General features: G+C 36.3%; 1 protein-coding gene across 2 annotated transcripts in view; it reads right to left on the bottom strand.

The window, feature by feature from the left end:
* LOC128982900 (kinase suppressor of Ras 2) overlaps positions 1-18,313 on the bottom strand; it is a 149,311-nt gene extending 130,998 nt beyond the window's left edge. For both annotated transcript variants that reach the window (XM_054401958.1, XM_054401957.1), the window contains exon 1: positions 17,962-18,313. In XM_054401958.1, coding sequence (XP_054257933.1) covers positions 17,962-18,111 — 150 coding nt within the window. In that variant the 5' untranslated portion in view covers positions 18,112-18,313. The remainder of the gene's footprint in view (positions 1-17,961) is intronic.
* Between the last annotated feature and the right edge of the window lie 4,776 nt (positions 18,314-23,089).

Raw genomic sequence — 23,089 nt, forward strand, 5'->3', positions numbered from 1 at the left:
ACAACCTATTAAGGTTGTCAGAATCATAAATTACTGAATTGCACGGTGCAGCGGACCGGCAGTGTGTAAGTAGTGCAGCTATATCATCATCTCGTGTGTCTGGGACTCCGCACTCCATATCTGTTTAGGCGTATTGATGCGAGCGGGGAGGTTACTTCTGCTTGTAAACTATTAGAAACACAATGAGTACACAATAAAGACAACACAACGAAGAGGCAAATAGGATTGGACTGGTTTTTTCCATGAAAACTAAAGTAAGTTTGTTCTTATCATATTTTAATTAAAGTAAGGAGTATTGAAAGTTTTAACTATTTGATAGGGCCTCCTACTTCAGGCCTATTTACACAACAACAGATATAGGTATCATGCTTATGCAGAAAGTTACAAGAGGCACAGCGTTGTTAGGCTAAAATTAACAGATTAAAATTTGGATGTTCATTTTGAGGTTTGTTTGAATAAAATTAAAGAATAGCAATTATGAAAGTTTGTTCCAATTGACAACAGATATTGTATGTCAATAGTACACTTATATTTATTTACATAATAGTTTATCATTACTGTCCGATTTTGTCTCTTGACAAAACATTAAAATGTATCCTAAAGTGTGTTAGTCAGGTCTTCTAGGTAAAGAGGACAGGATAATGACAGTGACCTTGAACTAAGAGATGTGTTATTAATAGAAACATGAAACATGATGAGCTTGAGCTAGCTCGCAGAAACAATAACTGATGCTGGGCTTGAAATTTAATTTTCAGTTAGTTGAAAAAATAACTATATAGCATGTAGTGTGTGACATGCTTTTTGTTGTGGTGTAGGTTGGTAGTAAATTTCCCCTTAAAAACCCCGTCTGACGAGCTTGGAAATCAACTTGTTGTTCCGTCTTTCTCCCTTCAGTTGGCAATATAATGGGGCCGGCTGGTTCCAGACAGTGCTATCTGTGGGTGTTTTAGTGAACTATGTTGGCTCTCGTTGTAACGCAGTACATCACCACACGTTATTTGCTATTTGTCAGACCAAAATTTTTAAGCCAATTGTCCGGCAATTGGGTTTGTATGACACTGCACCTTACCGGGGATATGCGCGCCATTTATGAGCCGCAGTAAACGTGTTAATGGAAACTGATTTATAATAACAATGTTTCCATGTTTAACTAGCCTAATTTGAATAATTAAAATAACTTTTTGTTTACAAATTTGTTTAGTCAAAAGATATAACTTAGATGATGTTTATTTACAAGTAGATATAATTTATGTGCATTTTTACAATTTTGAAATAATGTTAACAAACCAGTTAGGTACTTTGTTAATAAATTTCTAATTTTTGAATTTAAATTAAAAAAAACATTAACTGAGGGTTGTACATAGAGGTTACTTATAGTGTTATAATACAAGTAGACTTATTGTAAAATTGTATGTAGTTTTGATTTTATTTGATAAGTGGTTCAGCTTGAGTTCCCTGATGTTGGTAATAAGTTTACTCATATTTCAACTAATTTGCACTTGACTTAAAACCTTTTAAAAAGTCGAATAATGAAGTAGTATTGTTTTTCTAAATAGATTCCTTAAATTAAACCAAAGAGAATAAAAGTACTGTCTATTTGGCTTCAATGAGACGAAGGAAGAGAGCACTGACAACCTAGTGGTTAAGATGAAATGAAAAAAAAAATTAAATGAAAAATTCTTTATTTTACTAGGCAAAGTTAGGGCCACATGGCCCTATCTTACACTTAACCTGACAAACTTAAATATAAATAAATAAATATACAATGAAATTTCTTAATCTAATATAAATATACATATTTAACACATCAAGCAAAAATTCAATTTATTTAACTAATTTACTAATTTAAAAAAAATAGTAATTATTATAAATAGAATATACAAAAGAAAACACACACACACACGCGCATACGCACCAGCAATCGCGCAAAGACGCAGAAGCCCTAGGACACACCAGCCGAGACCATTTGCTCAAAGTAGAGATTTTTTAGTGCCGCCACAAACTGGGAACGTTTATCAAGGGATTTAATGTGTAGGGGCAGGCTGTTCCAAAGACGGCAAGCGGTAACAACAAAAGCCCTGTCATAAGCGGTGGTCACATGATGAGGTATACGCAATGTGATCGAAGAAGAACGAGAAATTCGTGAACTACCCTGAGACACAAATTTAAAATCTGATGTAAAATATTTCGGGGAGCCTGATTTCAAAATTAAAAAGACTAATGACAAAATTTTGACGGATCTTTGATAATTTAGTCTCAAGATGTTTGCCTCAAGGTAGTATGGCGTGATATGCTCCTCACGCCGCAGACCATAGACAAATCTCAAAGCGTAATTCTGAGACCGCTGGAGCATATCCGCCTGAATCACAGTCATGTCATTGATCAATGAGTTGCAGTAACTGAAGTGGGGCAGTACAAGTGATTTGATCAAATGAAGTTTTGTGTGTTGTGGCAAAAAGTTCTGCAATCTTTTAAGTGAATGTATGGAGGCAAAAACCTTTTTTCGTGTGTCCGTAACTGCTGTGTCCCAAGTAAGTGAAGAGTTTAAAGATATGCCAAGATTCTTTACTTTGTCGTAGTAGGGAAGTGCTTTGCCACTGACTGTGATTGGGTTTATTGAGTCTAAGTCAATTGAAGGGCGAAGTCGAAGGTGGCAGATTACAATCGGTTTTGTCTTTTCGTGATTTAGTCTCAGTCCGTGATTCTCAGTCCAAGTAACTATTTGGTTGACATCTTCATTGATCCTTCTGACACAGTCATTTTCGTTGTTTGCAGTAAAATAGTCATAGATTTGTAAGTCGTCAGCGTACATGTGGTGTTTACAGTTGGTCAAGGTCGAGTTTATGTCGTTGACGTACAGTACAAAGAGCAGTGGTCCAAGGATTGATCATTAGGGAACACCGCATGTAACAGTCATCCAGTCTGATCTTGTGTCACCAACCTCCACACATTGCTGCCTATCTGACAGATAAGATCTCAGCCATTTAAGAGAATTCTGGGAAAACCCTATTGCCCTTAATTTCTGCACCAGCAAGTCATGATTAACACAGTCAAATGCTTTGGAAAAATCAAACAGAGTTAGAATCGTTCCTTGTCGACGCTCCATAGCAAGTCTAATGTCTTCAGTCACTCGAAGGAGTGCTGTTTCTGTACTGTGCGCTGATCTGAAACCAGATTGGTAGTCAGATAGAATGTTATTTTCAGTGATGAATTCAGTGATTTGACAGTGAACGATCCTTTCTAGGCCTTTAGATAGAGCAGGCAAAATACTTATCGGCCTGCTAGTGGTTAAGATTTGCCTTGAAAAGCTTGGAGTGGAGCTATCGAAGGACGCCATCTCCCGTTCCCACAGAGTCGGCAAGCTACAGGAGCCGGGAACTGAAGGCAGGGAGCGGCACCGGGCCATCATCGTCCTGTTCAGCACCTACCGGGCCCGACAGACTGTCTTTGATGTAAAGAAGCGGCTAAAGGGGACCGGCGTCACAATCAAGGAAGACCTGACGCACCTTCGTCAGCAGGTGAACAAGCAGGCGGTGGTACGGTTTGGCGTGGGGAATGTCTGGACCCAGGATGGCAGAATGCTCTGGGTCGACAAGAGCGGGGAGAAGAAGGTGGCGACACGTCTGGCCGATCTACCAGCTGTGGCCCAAAACACTACTTCAAGTGACAGTTAAGGTTTTATTTTGATTTATTCACCAGTATTTTTCTTTAAACCATTTATTTTTTGCTATGCCTATTTTTCCCCACAGCTATTTATATTTAATCACTATATTTTTTTATCATTATTATTTTTCCCGTAATTTTCAAATGTAGCCTATAGGTACAATCATTCTATTTCAATATTCAAATGTAAAAGTATTTTACAAAATTATTGGATACCTTAGATATCGACGTAGAAGTACAATGAATTTTATGATTTTTGTTTAACTGCAACATAATGCTAACAGGCAATATAATGTTTTTATGTGTCCGCACCTGGGATATAAATGTATACATTTTTTCCTTTTTTAATATTCTGAGTCTGACATTATTTAGGACTACGTAGTTTGTTTATTATGTTAATGAACTAAAGTTAAAAGTCAATGTTTTGTTTATATTCTCAATTTATTACTAATTTATTTATATTTATTATTTTAGTGATGAGCATATTATTTTGTACAGTTAAATTATTTATCAATAATGTATTATTTTCCCATCTACTTGCAGATAAGAAATGCATTTAATAGTAATACAAAAAAAAATATATATATTTTTTATGCTTAAATGGAAATTGACTTCAAAGTATAGTTAAATTTCATTGTTGAATTGTCTGTTATTTAGTTTTGAGTCTGTATATTTTATTATATTTTTGCACGAAGTCATATTTTTCTGTTTATTTTTTTAGCGGAGCCACACAAGCGTGTTGTTTTGTTTTGTACAGGGATTTTCTTTAGTTTCAGTATGTATGTATGTATATATGTATGTATATGTATGTGTATGAGTGTGTGTCAGTAATTGCAGCTTGTGCAGTGGTCTTGGGGGCGCCTGTTGTGACGTCGCGACCTGTGGACCCGGGATAGCGAGTCCACAGCCGCAAAGTGCTCACCACAGCGACCCGCTTATCTCTCCCCCCTCCCCCATCCTACACCCTACATTGTCCACCGCTGATTGTCTCTCTCGTTCATTATCTCCATATCCCCAACACCTGAAAGCGGCGCACATCAATGCCCAGTCTTTGCGTGCTCACATTGATGAGGTTAGAGAAATCTTTTATCCCGGAAACTTTGATTTAATTAGCATTTCTGAATCCTGGCTAAAGCCGAGTATTCATTCAAATGAGGTGTCTCTCCCTGGATATGTGCTGCAGCTAGTGATGTAAATTACCCAGGTATTTAAAACTCGGGGTAAATACCCTGTAAATATCCATATTACCCGGGAGTATTTATGAAATCCATTGAAATTCATTTATATTTACCCCTAAATATATTATTGTTATCATTACATGATAAATTAGGATAGTTTATAACACCTTTTACAGTAATTTGAAGCTTTTCTAGTACCTTTTATTTAGGTCATGATTTATCACCTTTTTTTTTAAATAGGCTACATTAAGTTTCTAAATAAGCATGGGGTTTCGTGTCTTAAATCGAGTAACATCAGTTAAATTTAACTTACCAAAAAATAGTATATTAAAAAAGGCTGTGGCTATTTCAATTTTTATCATTTTATAAATTTATAACCAATTAAATAAATAACATAAACAAAATTATTTTAATTTATAAATATTCCGGAATTGTTGGTATTTATGATGCAATAAAAACAGTTGAACTTGCCATGAATAGTTTTATTAGCAATAAATGATTGTGTATAACATTTTAGAATACTCCAAAACAGTTCAAACTATTTATAATGTTATTGTTATTAAATATTTTACAAATTACCTTGAAATGTTATTATGTACAAAGTTGAAAAAAAAACTTGTTACAAGTTACAACTACTTTGCTGAAAAACTACAAAGAAGAACATGGCTTAATAAGAGAAAGTAAAGTCAGAATACTAAAAGTAATTAAACTTTTATGTGTTACCGCTTAGTTGGAAACAATAATATATTTGGATAGGTAAACCTACTAAAAAAATGTATCTCCTGTTGTTTGGTCTAACTTAATACTAATAAGTATAATTTTGAAAGCATTGATACCAACCAAGTAAAGATCTAGAACAAAAATATTATTAAAATCCTGCCATCCTACAGATTGAATTTTAATTATTTTCTTAAGTTGTTTACACGTAGGCCACTACTAGGTTAAATTTTCATTTCTAAATAATAATTATTACTTTACAAATTATTTTTCTTCACTTTCAATAAAATAAATTCATCTATCTATCATAGATATTAAAAAATCATAAGTAGTCAGGTGTACCAGTGCAACCATGCGACCAGGGTATTTATGCCGATTATGCTTTATGCTCAGACCTTGGTATTTATGGCGATTAAACCCAGGAGTAAAATGCGAGTAGTGACCATATTAAATTTTGTTTAACACATTTTATCATCATTTTACTATCCTTAAAGGGTAATAATTGCAAAATACCCCCGCCGCAGCAATCCTGCAGACTTAGCGAATTTCCATTTGCCTGATTGGATTTACAATAAAATGTCTATTTAAAAATATCACATTTATTCCCTACTAGCTGTAACCCGCGGGCTTTGCCCCGTTTAACTTCTTAATTTTCAAGATTATCTCGTTCGCATGGCTCAATCACATCCTGGTTGAAGTTTGTTCGCTACGCTCACTCACCTTTAGGTTGGAGCTTGTTCGCTGCGCTCACTTGCCTTCAGGTTAGCTCGTTCGCTACGCTAACACTCCTCCAGGTTGAAGTTCGTTCGCTACACTCACTCACCTTTTGGTTGCAAATCAGCTGTTGTCATAAATGTAAAAGAAATAATAGTGCTGCACCCTGTTGGTAATCCTTGTAACTTTAATGCTATTGAACATCATAGAACAGAACCAACTTGTTTAATTGAAACAGCTGCTAAGATTCAATAATTCCATTTCTCATAAGGTTAACATGGGAAACTCCAGAGCCACTGGGGCGGAGCCCGAAAGGATTTTTGAAATAAGAATATGCCAGATATGTTAATCGGGAATGTGAGCTATCATCATGCCAAATTTCAGCCCAATCCGACCAGTATTTTTCGCGTTCACTTGTCACAAACATACATCCATACATACATCCATACATCCAAACTTTCTCATTTATAATATTAGTAGGATTTAAATAAATTTTTACCCCATAAACCCCGTTCCCATAGTCCGATCATGCTGGTTCGCGAACTCATTTGAATAAATGTAGGTTTACACGTTTGTACCAAATTTCGAAATCGGATAATTTTTGCTCGAGTTATTGTGCTAACGGACACATATATATATATATATGATATTGTATTTATGATAGGACTCTTGTAAATGGCCTAAAGGTCGAAACATGTAGAGTTTTAAAAAATAAAAAATAATTTCAGGGAACTGAGTTAGTATGCTTTCTTTATATATATATATATATATAATATATACAGGGTGATTGATATAAGTGTGCCAGCCGTTTTATTTGAAAACCATAAGAGATATCAAAAAAAGTTAAATGGTAAGTGCCTTGGACTTTTTATTTAAAAAATTGTAGTAAAGTCGGAAAAATTATTTTAGCCGCCATTTTTCCAATAAAGCCGCCAACTTTGTTTTAGCGAATTTCCCATATAGGGAATAAGCTATTTTCTTATGGAACACCCTGTATTTTATGATGTATTCTGGTAGAAAATGTAATTTTAAGACAATTTTATTCTTGTGATTTTTTTCATAAACCTAACCGTTTCAAAGATAATAATGGTTTAAGATGTGAAATTTTGAATGGTTTTCGAATAAAACAGCTGGCATGCTTGCTTAGGCCTTTATCGAAACTCTGTCTCATGCAGAAATTTCAAAACTTTAACCATTATTATCTTTGAAACGGTTAGGTTTATGAAAAAAATCACAAGAATAAAATCGTCTTAAAATTACATTTTCTACCAGAATACATCATAAAATACAGGGTGATCCATAAGAAAAATCAAAGTTGGCGGCCATATTGGAAAAATGGCGGCTAAAATAATTTTTTTGACTTGACTACAATTTTTTACATAAAAAATCCAAGGCACTTACCATTTAACTTTTTTTGATATCTCTTATAGTTTTCGAATAAAACGGCTGGCACACTTATATCAATCACCCTGTATATATATACAGGGATGTTTTTTGATGTTGTTGAGACAGACAGGCTGAGAACAGATTTACAATCAGTGATGGAGGTTTTGCGGGAGAAGTGGAGGGGGGAGTGCATCGGAAGAGCTCGTACCTCTGTATTCCATAAACAATTATCAATGCTTGACCTTGGCCCGGAACTGGGCGATAAGAGTCCGCTTTTCACCAAAGATCGTGATATAATTTCATGGGCAATAAAGGCTAGGGGAGAATTAATTGACCTTAATTATAAACCTTGGATTGACAAAAATCATAATTGTTCTTTGTGTAATTTAAATGAATACGAGACAGTTTACCATTTTGTGTCAGTTTGTCCTATTTTAAAGCAATTAAGAAATCAATATTTTGGGAAAAATGTCCTAAATGAAATAGAGTATTTTGAATACCTTAATGGGAGGAATTGGCGTGTCTTGGTTGATTATTTGAAAAGAGCCTGGCAGTATAGATGGGTCTTTATTAAAGAATTTAATTTTTCAACTTAATATAATATAGAAATACCCCTGTTTTATTTTTGTTTAGTTTGTTTAGAAAAAAAACAAACATAGTGTAGTAAACTTCAGTTTACCTTTTGAAGCTCGATTAGACATCAGTCATAGTTTGTTTTGTTTTGTTAAATGGGGCAATATTATAGCAATATTAATTAAGGAGAGGTTATTTAATTTCTTATTTATTTTATATTATATTTATATACATATTTTGTTTCTTTTAAAAAAAAGTATATAAAGAAGGTTTAATTTGTAAGTTTTAAAATTAAGTGCCAACCGAACAGACGGTTATTTAACCATTGTTTCATAGAGTGTAATTTTTTACCTGTGAATGTATGTATCAATATGTTGTAAATAAAGCACTTATTCATTTCATTTCATTTCATTTATATATACAGGGTGTCCCGGAACTCTCTACCAATATTTTAGGGCATTGCTCCTGGGTAAAAAACAAACCTAAATATCATATTTAAATTGTCCAGAAGTCCTTAGGTACTCCCACAGCCACCATTTTGTTTTTTCAGTTATTAATTTGTTTCTAACAAATGGTTAAACATACGAAATTGAAACTTTGCACAAACATTTATGACAACTAGAAAAAGCTACCAAAAAATTATGACGATTTTTCTAATTCATAAAACAAAATGGCGGCCATTTAAAATTTTGTTTCTTAAATAACTTGAAAACCGTTGATTTTACAAAAATTTTACAAGAATAACTTTTTAAGGCAATTTTAATACAAATCGATTGACACCTTAGTTTTTAAGATTGGATGAGTATTAACTGAGATATGGCGATTTTAGTGATACGTGACCGCTTTCAGCATGCGCTCCACCGCTCCACCTAACCTCCAGAAGTCAAGTATCACTAAAATCGCCATATCGAACTTTATTCGGTGGCAGGAACTTTACTTTAATATTTGTAAGTTTTGGGATTCCTCCGTGTGCAGTGCAGTTGTCAACAAAAATAAGGATATTGCGTTTCTGCTTCTTCATTTCCTTGTCCAATCCCTTTAACCAAACTCCAAACACATCCCCGTTCATCCAAGATTTCTTATTGGCCATGTAGTCAGTTGGACAGTTTGTAACGTTCTTGAAACATCTTGGCTTTTGAGCCTTTCCAATCACAAAGGGTTTCATTTTGTCTGACCCCGTACTCTTCATACACAGCATCACAATTATCCGCTCTTTACTGTGCTTTCCTCCATGACACGAATCACCTTTGAATGAATCACCTTTGAATGATAAGGTTTTGTCAGGAAGGCATTTGTAAAATAGCCCCGTCTCATCTGCGTTGTAAACATCTTCTGGTTTATAGCCTGAAACTTGGTCTTCTATCTGGGCTTTCCACTCATCACACACAATATTGTCAACGCTCGCACTTTCGCCACAAACCTCTTTAAAAATTATGTTGTGTCTTCTTTTAAAGTTCTGGAGCCACCCGTTGCTTGCACGGAAGTATTGCAGTCCTAAGGCCCCCGCGAACTCCTGTTCTTTCTCTTGAAGTGTTGGGCCACTTATTGGCAAGTTCTTATCACGGCATTGCTTGAGCCATTTGACTAAACACTCTTCAATGTCACCAAATTCACCTTTTTTTACACGTTTACATGTTTTAACGACTCCTTTTCCCTCTTCAAACTTTTCTTTATTTTTTAAAATTGTATGCAAGGTGGTTGATGGAATATTAAACTTCCTAGCAATTTCAGCTTTTTTTTGTTCAGATTTTCTTCTACGTCTTTAATCACTTTTCTTTTAAATTCTACTGTTAGTAAATTTAGTTTACGTTTTTCAGACATGATTACCGCACAACAGACGCTATTTAAACATTCGCAGCACAAAATAAATACCAGACTTGAGACAAAACAACGATACAGTAATCAATAATACAGTATTGCGCAATGCATAATCGCCACTAATCTGTCGGAAGTCGGAAGCTAAATGATGTTCTGAAAAATAGGAGTGTTGTAGGTTCGCATGAAGTAGGGTTAAATCTTATTGCTAGTTGGATTGTCATTGTTTCCTCCAGAACATCCGTCCTGAGGAATTTCCGTGGGAACTGTTTCATACATTTATGTAGAGTCACGTGTTATCAAGGTTGACTTCTCAAAACGACGTGTCATAGAGGTTCCGAGTTGCCTCGTGATTTGAAAAAAGGCGTCTTATTGAGGTTGTTTTAATAGAAATGGTCGTATTAGGTTAATTTAACGTTGAGTGTTATGGCTTTTTCAAGGGGATTTGACAAGTGCACTTGTAATCGAGCTTGTCGGGTCATTGAGGGTCGTGTAAACGAGTTTCTACTGTATTAGATGTAATTAGCACTATGAACCAGCTGATTGTATATACTGTACTGTACTGTTTATTGACGTTTCTTTTACATTGATAACATTAGTGTCTCAAATGACAATAGATTTTGCTGAATATATCCAAGTGTGTGAAAATGTTCAAAATCGTTCTACAATATTTCACAGTTTTCCAGATTTATCTGGAATGCTTTAACTGTGGAAATGTGTAATAATGGTTGGTCTAGAATGTAAGAATATCCCAGATTTTCATAAAACTAGCGAACCTGTGCGGCTCAATGCCCCGCAAAATAGCATAATGAATTTAGAAAACAAATTCATCGTGTTATATATTGACTCGAGATCGAAAATTAAATACAGTAATAATAAAGCCTTAGAAGGGAAGCAGTCCAGCCATTTTCTAGCTGTATGTGTATTATATTTAGTAAATTAATAAGTGTTCAAGTTCAAGTATGTTATAGGCAGCGAGCAAGGTTATAGGGTAGTTATTTTTTAAAGATTGTTAAAACACATTTAACAAAACATTTTATCATATCAAACCAATAGGCCTATGTAGCATATTTTGAGGGTCATAAAAATGCTGTTAAACACACTTTTAAAAATAAACACTAATAAAACAATATTTTTATCACAAAAGCACTTCCATGAATACTACGATTTTAGTCTTAAAGTTACCTTCAGGAAGATTACCCTGGTCAGAGTTTTCCGTAACGAATATGCGTATCCTATTAAAAGATGTAAACTTACTTAAAACAACATATAATATAGTTGCTCATGACTGAAATTGGTCTGGGTAGAACCATGCTGCAAATGCCAAAGATAACAGAAATTAGCATCTTTCCATTTTAAGAGGTAAGTTTGTTTCAGACGGGTAAATTTTTATCTTTGAAATCAAAATATGTCCCCACTCACTTGTTCCAGTTCAGACTTTACATTCTATTAAGCTGTTAACTATTCTGATCACATGAACCTTGTGCCATTAATGAGGCCCTTTTTGATGTATTAATATTCCTCATCAATAAAACCACTGCCCCCTTTTATTAGTCTAATCTGTGTCTTGGCAATCCACTGACCTCTATATTAAAAAAACTCAGTTGGATTTTCTAGATGGGTGTCTCCGCCTTCATCTGTTTTCGAGGACCCACTCTTCTTCCCCTTAGCATACTGACAATTAATTACCTAACTTGTCAAGTTCATGTAGTAATTCATTAATACTGTTAGTTTATAAAGAAAATTAGATAAAAGTTACTTGGCTTGGTGCTTTCATAACTGCAAACTCAAAATACACCCACAAGTAAAAAACAATCAAGTTATTGGTTAAAAAAACTATGTTTGTGTAATAACATTATTCACATGAAGTTGATGATTTGTTTGATTTGTCGATCAGCTGTTTAGTTTCAAATGAATTAATAATGTCAAAGATTTGTGATTTAAATACATGAATTATTATAGTAAATTTTTCTAAATCATGGATACTTATTCTCCACTAAATTTTACCATTCCCAGCATTAAATAAGATCCATTATGGGTAAACTTTAAGGTACACAATCCTTGATTGAAATGTAGTAGGAATACATTAAGAGTCATAATACACAGCAATTATTATGTAGTAGACTTTGACAATTTTCAATTAACAAACATATGTTTCTGTAAATAAAAATTATCTCCCATGTTATCCTTATAAAGAAATACGAAACTTTAAAGGGCCCCAGGGCCTCACTCTCTAATTAATTCCCTAAAAAGAAAGTTTCCTGCACAACTTCACGTTACGCTCTTTACAATGACACCAAAAACATGTCAATCGGTTCAGTAGTTTCGGAGGAGTAATTGTCACAAAAAACCTGCTTGCGTATTAAATAAGTACTAGTGTACATGTTGCTCGAAATCGAGCAATTGCAAAGAAGTACAGGAGTTATTTATAAACAAACAACTTGTTTAAAAATTAATAACAGTAATAATTTCCGATAATTTTAAAAGAGTCAACTAAAGGATTATTAACTAATGGAAATACTCAAAATTTACTTAACAGTCCTATTCCAGTTTAAAGGGTTAATTTTTAACAATCAAACTGAACATGGACGGGAGAAGGTAAGCTTACAATTTAAGTCAACGTAAAAAGTCAGTCAGCTTTTATAAAGTACCGTACCTAAGTTATTTAGCCAATTTGTAGACAATAAGGTGTAGGCTAGTTTAAACCCCACATGACAGAGTTAGGCAAAAACTGGCAGAGCTCTGAAATGGTGTTATTTATCATAGGCTTACAGATATGCCAAATCCTTAAAATTAAAATTCAATAACTAATAGCTTATATTATTAAACACAAACCAACATCCACAACTATACACATTTTTAATATTTACACATTGACTGTTTACAATTAACATAATATGTTCTTCTTCTCACTATTAATTTTTGCTTCGCAACGGGAAAAATCTGTTTCATACCTAATCATTGAAATAGATTTATAATAAATAATCCATCATCAAGTATAAGATTAAAGTAAACCTACCACATACTTGTTTAATTTTTTTGGATCAGCTGTCTGAAATTGTGAAATAGGCATTTGACAGTTCTGGTTGTTTACATTTAAATGTCAAAGCAGTAAATATTGTGAATTTTCTGATGCTTCCATGGAGACCAATTATTAATATTTAATTTCTGACAACAGCTGGAGTTTCAAAACAATGTTTGTTTCCTATGTTAATAGTGATGTGGGCCGGGTAAATACCCAGTGGGTAGGTAAATATAAATTGGGTTTTTACCCGGGTATTTACCCCAGGCCCGGGTAAATACCCATAAACTGGGTAATTATAATTTTTATTAAAGTTAGATAAGGTTGAGATGTTTTTTTGCAATTATTACCCTGTAAGGATGGTAAAATGATGATAAAATGTGTTAAACAAAATTTCATATGGTCAATACTAGTATTTTACTTCTGGGTATAATCGTCATAAATACCCACCCAGGTCTGAGCATAAAGCATAATTGGCATAAATACCCTGATCACATGGTTGCACTGGTCCTGACTACTAATGATTTTTTAATGTCTATGATAGATAGATGAATTTATTTATTTTATTGAAAGTGAAAAAAAAATTTGCTAAGTAAAAATTATCATTTAGAAAGACAGGAAAATTTAACCTAGTAGTGGCCTATGTGTAAACAACTTTAGAATATAATTAAAATTCAATCTGGAGAATAGCAGGATTTAAAAATATTTTTGTTCTCAGAGATCTTTGGTTGGTATCAATGGAATCAAAATAAAAAAAACACTAATTTCATAAACTTGTGATACAAAACATTTGGATCTATAGCACAATAAATCCTTCAAAATTATATTAAGTTAGAACAAAAAACAGAAAATACATGTTTTTAGTAGGTTTATCCAAATATATTATTGTTTCCAACCAAGCGGTAACACAGAAAGTTTAATTACTTTTAGTATTCTGCCATTCTGCCTATGTCAATCAGGCCTTAGGTATGTCTAGCCTCCCAAGCCATTTATACAATAAACATTTTTGCATCTTAAATACCCAACAATTCCTGGATATTTATAAATTGTTTAATAATTTTGTTTATGTTATTTAATTGGTTATACATTTATAAAATGATAAAAATATACCCACAGCCTTTTTAATATACTATGTTTTAGTAATTTAAACTTGATTTAAGACACAAAATCCCATGCTTATTTAGAAACTTTATGTAACTTATTATTTAAAAAAGTGCTAAATAATTAAATAAAAGGTACTAGCAAAGCTTTAAGTTTGTAAAAGGTGTTATAGACTATCCTAATTTATCATGTAATGATAACAATAACATATTTAGGGGTAAATATAAATGAATTTCAATCGATTTCATAAATACCCTAAATACCCGGGTATTTATGGATTTTGGGTATTTACCCGGGTAAATACCCAGGGTATTTACCCCGAGTTTTAAATACCTGGGTATTTTACATCACTACATGTTAATCTTATGGAGAAATATGAAACTTTAAAGGAACCCAGGGCCTCACTCTCTAATTATTTCCCTAAAAAAAAAGTTTCCTGCACAACTTCACGTTACGCTCTTTCCAATAACACCAAAAACATGTCAATCGGTTCAGTAGTTTCAGAGGAGTAATTGTCACAAAAAACCTGCTTGCGTATTAAATAAGTATAGATAGATGTTCATATTTTGGTTTTTCCAAAATATTTCAGAGTAGGTATATTCGAAAAGCATCATATGGGATTTAAAAAGCCTAAGAACAAGAAATTATTGTTCTCGCAATGTTATAAATGCTGAAAAAACTGAAGAAACACAACAACGTCTTACGAGTATCAAGTAAAAGAATGCAATAATAAGAAGAAAAAAATTAAAAGTACCAGAGGTAGCCTATTTATAAAGAAAAATATGCTGAGGAACGACCATAGTAGGCTAACAACGCTTTACAAAAGAATGGTTAGAGCTTCAAGAGTTTCGTTATTAGGCCTATGCAAATAAAAATACTACCGAGCATCTAAGTAGGCTATTGATTTCGGGAAAATGAATACTTAGAGAATGTAAATTTCAAAAGGCATACAATTTTGAAGATTAAAATGCAGGTAGGTGCTGTATGAAAGGGTGTGTCAAATTAATTTAATATGAACTGAGCGATACCAGACACTTTGATGCAATTGTTGATTTAAAATAAGTTTTATAGCCATTATTGTGATTGCATTTTAACCTGGGCAACACTGGGTTTCGCTGCTAATATGAATTTGAACGAATGGTGTTTTTGGCCTCCGAGGATCTCAAAACGAAAAAGTAAATCGGTCCCGGGTCCAGGTCTTATCATGAAACCTAAGGTAATAGCTTATTCCCAATATGGGAAATTAGCTAAAAAAATTATGAAAAAAAAAGGAGGCCTAGGCTAAATAAACTATAGGCTAACAAAATTATTTTGGAAAAAAGTGCATAGATGCTTTATACCTTTATACCATACATCCATCGCTGACTAGTAATGACTGGATGGATTTCGTCAAAAAAAGTTTAAAGTGTTATTACTTTAGAATTGGTTAACATGGCAGTAGGTCATGAGATCCATTCATCACTTTCCTCAACAAAATATTCACTAATGGAATAGAGAGGCCGTGCCTTTAGTAGTTCCTCGACTTTCTTTTTAAAATTCCTGAGAGGGAGTGACTTTATGCTCTTGGCCAGATGGTTGTAGAGCCTAATGCCAAGGACAGGAAAGCAGTCTTTTTGCTTGCTCAGCCTGCAGAAAGGAATGTTTAAAATCTCTCCTCTTCTCATGTTGTAATTATGAAGTTGGTTTCTGCAGCTGAGGTTGCCTATGTTTTCCTTAACATGCACCAGACAGTTGTAAATAAATTGACCGTAAACAGTCATCACTCCAGTCACAGAACAGTGGTTTGCAATGCTCATGCCTTGCGCTGGACGTTATGGCTCTTATAGCAGCCTTTTGAGTTTTCAGAATGGTTCTTGTCTCCGAAGTGTGCCCCCAGATAATGACACAGTAGCTCATTAGGCTATGGAAGAGGCCATAATAGGCTAATTTTAAGTCCGTATCAGTGACCAAGTTTTTTAGATTCCTTAGCAGGAAAACTGTTCTGGAAAGTCTGGCATCTAACTCACCTATTGTTTATCCCATGTCAACTTGCCATCCAGCCAAAAACCAAGCAGTTTCACAGGTTGTTGTTGTGGATTCTGATGCTTTAGACTGCATATCAGTTCCTGGGTTTTGTCATTGTTTATTTTTAGCTTGTTATTAGAGAACCAAGCTTTAGCTCCGTCAAGGATTTCAAGGGTTCCACTTTTCAGCTGGCCCAAGTTACTAGGTAGCCTACTACTTGTGATGAGTATTAGTATTTAGGCCTAACTGTATGTCAACTATTTACAACATTCTATGAATTAAGGTACCTACTTTCCTGTTAAAGGGAACATTCATTAATTATCGGTGATTTCTTTTCTGAACAATATTTATTTAGGTAGGTACCGTGACATAGTTGTCAGCTAGGCCTACTTATGTTTCAATACTTTAATATCGGTAGGCCCCCTAAATATCGGATCAAAAAATAAAATATCAATACCCATAATATTGATCATAAATTTCATAACCCTATTTATAATAGGTACCGGTGGAACTTATTGTTTGAAAAAAAATCATCGATAACAATGAATGTTCCCCTTAACAGGGAAAATACCAAATTAAATTATAGATATTTAAAATAACTAAGATATTTTTTTAGTTTCCATCCAAATAAAATAATTTTGCTGTCTGTAACTTATAGGCCGTATGGGAAGGGCTAAACTTAGCCTACAGTAGGCTTACTCGTGCCATAGGGTAGAATTTAAAGGTACGGTAACTAATCTTACTAGAGGAAAAAATGGACACCCATAAAAACTTTAAGATAGCTGTACCTAATCAAATGTCCATGCAGTGATTGGAACTAGGCCTAGGCCTAGTCTTAACAAGCAAGAGCATCCATTTCCAGACATAGCCTAACCGAAGAGCTTTAGGCCATATTTTACGAAGCTTAGGCCTTCCCTATGAACCAAATTAGGCATCATTGTTGCATTGTTTCCAAAACAAAGTCAAACATTAGAGCAACAACTCTTAAGTAGGGCTTAACACGTTCGCTGCGGGCCACTCACCGGTGAGTGCTCTAGTTTCTTTCTGCCATGCAAACACTCACCCGTGAGTGCCGGCATCGCCTACATTCCATTCAATTTCTGAGCAGCAGCACACCGGGAAGAGCGGGTATTTTATGTCTGCGTTTAGTTAGGAATGGGTACTTTACTGATGGTGTAAGTTGGTAGTAAATTTCCCCGTTAAATCCCCTTCTGTTAAGCTTGGAAATCAACTTATTGTCTTTTTTTCTCCCTCCTATTGGCAATAAAATGGGACCGGCTGGTTCCAAACAGTGCTGCTATGTGTGGGTGTTTCAGCAAACTATGTCGACTCTCAGAGTCGTAACGCAAAACATCACCGCACGTCATTTGCTATTCGTCAGACCGAAATATTTAAAAGTCAAACGGATCTGATTGACCCTGCGCCGCACCGGGGCTACGCCCGCCGTTTGGTGGGCGGCAGCGAACGTGTTAACTAAGAAAACTAATTAGGCTAGGCTTACCAAAAGCTTAGTGTTAGCCTATTTGGGATTAGTCTAAAAAGTTCAGAATGAGTTTAAAAAGAAAACAAGATGACATTAATATTGTATTGAGATCAACCAATCATAGTTCGGATCAGTTAGGTACCTTAAAAAGAACCATCGATGATGATAGTAGGCCTATTTCTATGGGCCTGTTAATTGGGGTGAACCAGACGGTAACATGTTACCGTACAGAATTTATAGGCCTAAGTTTATGGGAAATGAAAAAATGTGTTGTGCCTATAAAATTAGAAACGCTTTATAATTACCTCCAGAGTCCTAATTTCATGTTGGGTCAATTCAGCACTCGTTGCACACTGAGTTCTTAACCCCTCCAATCTATCTGCAGAAATGTCAATCATGGACTGGACCACATCTAGGGCACGACGAACTTCTAGCTCTGGATCTTCGTCTGCCATCGCAGATGGTAAGTTCAACAGAGCACTTTACATCTTAACAAAACGCATTTCCAAACGAACTAAACTTACACTCACTGAACAAACACTATCAAGAGCAATCTTCCCACTTCCTCGGAATGCAAATTCCAAAAATGTTGCAGCCATCACTGAAGTTGGATTAGAAACTACGAATACGAATACGATCCGATCACGATGACGATGGGATGGGATGGGGATGGGGATTGGGGATTGATGGTAGTGGGTGGAGAGGGGTTGTGTTGTAGTGGTGGGAAGTAGGTGATTGTGGGTAAAAGAGGAGTGGAGTAGTGGAGGCAGAGTTTCAGATTCACTCTGGTCCTCCTGGTTGTATTGTAGTGGAAGAGGCCGAGCCGAAACTAATGCAGTCAGTGTTGTCAAAAACAGAAACAGGACAAGAGCCAAGAGGATTTCAAGGGTGTAAGTATATTAAGTAGTATCATAGATAAAACATAGTCCCCTTTGTTTTATCTATGGAAGTATCAAAAACCAACCAACACAAGTAGACCTTCCCACCCCATTGTAAATTTTGAAGCTCGTTTTTCGTGTCTAGTTCGGGTCGCCGGAATTTTACCCCCCTGGAATTTTACCCCCTGGGCAAAGCTGACGTCACTATGACGTAGTAACCTGAGTGGCCAAAAGTTTGTTCGCAGCCGGAATTTTACCCCCGCGGATTTGGAAGTCTAATGAAAATAGCCAGAGCTCGAATAATTAGATTAGCGATAAAAACCGGAATTTTAACCCCTGTCCATATAACTAGCGTTTAGACAACTGAAGATGTACGGGCCGGATTTGTACCCCCGGATTTTTAACCCCCGGAATTTTACCCCCTGGCCGATTTTAGAAATTGAATGATTGATTTTCTTATTTCTGTTTTTAGCGAATTTCCCATATAGGGAATAAGCTATTACCGTAGTACTCAATGAAGACCACAAGCGTCTACAGCCTGGGTGATCACTTATTGCAAACGAAAAATACTGGCCCATGAAGAAGAAGAACCATCTTGTTGATGACTGCGGTCTGTCGTCTGTTGCTGTCTGTTAAGCCCCCCACACACTACCAGACCAGACCTCCAGACCAGACCGTCTGGTCTGTCGTCTGGCACTTGTCTTATCGTGTGTGGGGCTGTCTGCAGACCGATTTTCTCGGACCAGACTGTCTGCGTGTCTGATGGTTGGACCCTCAGACCACAGACGGTCTTAGGTTCCCCCACCACTATTTTTGTCTGGTCTGTGAGTGTGTAGCGCTGTCTGTCAGACGGCCGACCGTCTTCATCCATTTGTTGGAGTTCTCACCACGGTGTCTCAAAGACGAATATTGGAATGTCTGGTCTGGGAGTGTGTAGAGCCGTCCGAGACGGTCTGGTTGTAGCCAGACGGTCTGGTCTGGAGGTCTGGTCTGGTAGTGTGTGGGGGGCTTTACTTGTGGACGCCACTATAGGTACTGTCCCCGTCTGCAGGGGGCTTTAGCAGCATAAACAAAGTCAAACAGACAACAGACTCATAACCTCAACCCTCAAAACCAACTAATATTTTGTAGTATATTATTTCACCTTGAATCCTAAGTTATATAAATATAACCTATTTTTAATGTTGACGTTATCATTTATCTTATTGTTTTTTTTTTTTTTAATTATTGCTACACCATCTGTTACTTTGATTTCCAAATTAGTAAGTTAGGTTCTAAACAAACTAGACACGTTCATACTTTCTTGGATATGAGGGTTGGAGGATTTATTTATTTATTTATTTATTGAACACCAACGGCAAACACCATTTTACATTAAGTAGCTACAAATAGGAAAATATTATAAAAAATTAATAATTAACAGAGGAGTAGAAATGTTACAGAAAAATAACAATGTATAAAATATATAACAATAACAAAATATAACAATGATTATATCATAACAAAAATACAAACAAAATCGATCACAAAATTAACAAGAGAAAAATCAACAACAAAGGAACAACAACAACAATGCTTTCACGGGGTACCCTCAAGGATGCTGTCAGCTGCAGAACGCAGAACCACTCTCAAGGAGGCAGTAAGAAGGTCAATAGAGCTGCTTATCACATTCCCGAGGCGCATAATCCGAGGAATGGGACTGGATCTGGCGTAGTTAGTCCCAGTGTGGTCAAGTTCAAATACACGCTGATGTCTCGTGATTCTCGAAGGAACATGGAAGTTTATCCTTTCCAGCTAGAAGGGGCAATTGACTTGGTTATTTACCAGTTTGTAAAGAAAGGTCACATCAGCCACTCGCCTTCTGTTTTCAAGACTCGGAATGTCATACATATTAGAGAGCTCGTCAACCCGGACATCACGAAAGTCAAGTCCAGCACGACATCCCAGGAACCTGATGAAGCGTCTTTGTACTGACTGAAGATGGTAAATATGGCCAAGATGGTATGGTGACCAAACCAAGGAAGCATACTCGAGTAGCTGCAGGATGAGAGACTTGTACAGGATAATACAGGCATGGTTGCTTAAACCATGTCTAGCAGAGCGGAATACCAATCCGATCATACGAGAGGCCCTGGTGCAGATTTGGTTTATGTGGGGTCCAAACTCGAAGGAGAAGTCAATTAGAACACCAAGATCCTTGATGGTATTGCATCTCTCAACACGGTTACCATCAAGAGAGTAGTCAGCTAACACTGTATTTATAATTTCCTGCTGAACGTGATCAATTTGGTTTTTGTGGGATTCACAGCCATGTCATTGGAGAGGCACCAGCCAAATACGTCGTCGAGGGCGTCCTGCAAGGACTGGCAGTCATGATGGGATGCAACTTCAACGAGTAGCTTAATGTCATCCGCAAATAGAAGAAATGGGACTTTGATGACCTTCTTAATGTCATTAATAAAGATGGAAAACAAGAACGGTCCAAGATGAGACCCCTGAGGAACACCAGAACTTGCAGCGAAGAAAGAAGAGACTTCAGAACCAAGGCGTACAGCAAGCCATCGATTGGTAAGGTAGCTCGTAAACCATTGTAGAAACCTTCCAGCGAATCCATAGCCTTGGAGCTTTGCAAGCAGATGGCTATGGTTTATCTTGTCAAAAGCTTTTTTAAAGTCAATGTAAATGGCATCAACTTGATTTCTTCGACCAAAGGCTTCCAACACCAGACACTGGAGAGATAAAAGATTCGTCACAGTGGAGCGACCGGAGGTAAAGCCATGCTGCTCATCAATTATGATATTTTTAAATAAAGGCTGTACGATGTATAAAATAAGCCCTTCAAAAACTTTACTGAGGACGGCCTGTAATTTGTAACATCAGAACGATCACCGGCTTTGAAGATTGGAACCACATGACCATACTTCAGTGTGGAGGGAAATGTGCCTGTAGACAAACTGAGGTTAAATAGGAAATGGAGCTGATGTACCAGCTCAGAGTGGCAGAATTTGAGTACTCCTGGTGTGATGTTGTCAGGTCCACTACCCTTGGTGGGATCCAAGTGAAGAAGCTTCTTATTGATATCTTCTAGGGAGATAGCACATTCTGAGATGGTGAATTGAGTATCAAATGAAGGTACTGGCAGCTCATCTAGGGACGCATGAGAGTAGACGGACGAGAAATATTCAGCAAACAGCTCACACATCTCATGTGGGTGGGAAACCTCAGTTGGACCATGTTTAAGGGTGCATGGCATGGAAGATGTTCGATTGAGATTCTTCACAAAACTCCAGAAGATCTTGACATTAGTGGAAATGGTAGTATTAATATGGTTGACGTAGTTCAAGCGACAATCCCTGGATACAGCCATGCATCGGTCCCTAATGACGCTAAAGTTGTGGTAGTCAATCATGTTGAGAGATATCTTATATTTCTTGTGAAGCGTCTTCTTGAGAATAACAAGTTCCCTAAGCTCTTTGGAGAACCATTTTGGAAAGACGGAAGGACTGACAGACTTCCAAGGAGAGTGAGATTTGATGAGTTCGCTGAGTTGATTGCAAAAAGTGGAGAATTGAAGATTAACGTCGCTGCAATCATAGTCGAGCTGAATGGCTCCGTCCTGGAGGTCAATTTTAACCTTTTCAATGTCACATCTTCGAATGTTCCTGATGAGAGTAGGGTGCTTTGGGTGCTCGATCGATGGTTCAGGGATATCAGCAGAAACATACAAGCTAGGATGGCAGGGTTCTTGGGCAAGGAGGGGGTCATTAGCATGTAACACGGTAAAGACGTCGGATGACCCAAAGATCAAGTCCAGCTGAACTTCTCTATCATTCACCACATCACTAATCTGATTGACACCAAGATGTGCAGCCAAGTCCAAAATTATGTTCACCGGTGGAGTAGCAGTTGACAGTTCGGGGTGAATCCAGTTGAAGCCGGGTAGATTGAAGTCCCCAGCAATTAGTATGTGGTCATAGTTGTGGTAGACGGACAATACTTCCACTAGTGACTCAGCAAACAGAGAGTAGTCTTGTTTGAGCTTGAGGAGGGATATAGGCTGCACAGACAACTATCTTGCAACTGGCTGTAAGTTTAACAAGAACACGCAGTGCCTCCACTGGTAAATCGGGCTGTACGATTTCGGATGAAAAAATAGTCTTGTGGACGGCAATCAGAACACCCCCACCATCCTGCTTGCTACTAGTTTGGGGCGAACGATCCTTTCGGTAGACAACGTATACATCAAAGCCAAGCTCTGAAGAAGTAATTGTGGGATTCAAGTTTGTTTCAGTAAATATAAAAATTTTATTCATAGAGATGGGGACAAGGGCATGCAAAGACGTGAGTTTGGAACGAATCCCATTAACATTTTCATACAAGAAGGAAAAGAGTTCAATGCCGTTGGTGCTTAGTCGTTTTTTGACTGGACAATTTTTGGGATTCCATTACTATACTTAATGGTGAGATTTCCTTCACCAGACTCAGATCGATGGGACAGCTCAGCTTTAAGTTTTTTTTAGATACTCAACCTCATTAGTAGTTCGGTCGCGGCTAA

The sequence above is a fragment of the Macrosteles quadrilineatus genome, unplaced genomic scaffold (genome assembly GCF_028750875.1).
Source record: "Macrosteles quadrilineatus isolate MER2022 unplaced genomic scaffold, UCM_ALF_1.0 Scaffold_1__1_contigs__length_201487025, whole genome shotgun sequence".
In the NCBI taxonomy this organism is placed as follows: Eukaryota; Metazoa; Arthropoda; class Insecta; order Hemiptera; family Cicadellidae; genus Macrosteles; species Macrosteles quadrilineatus.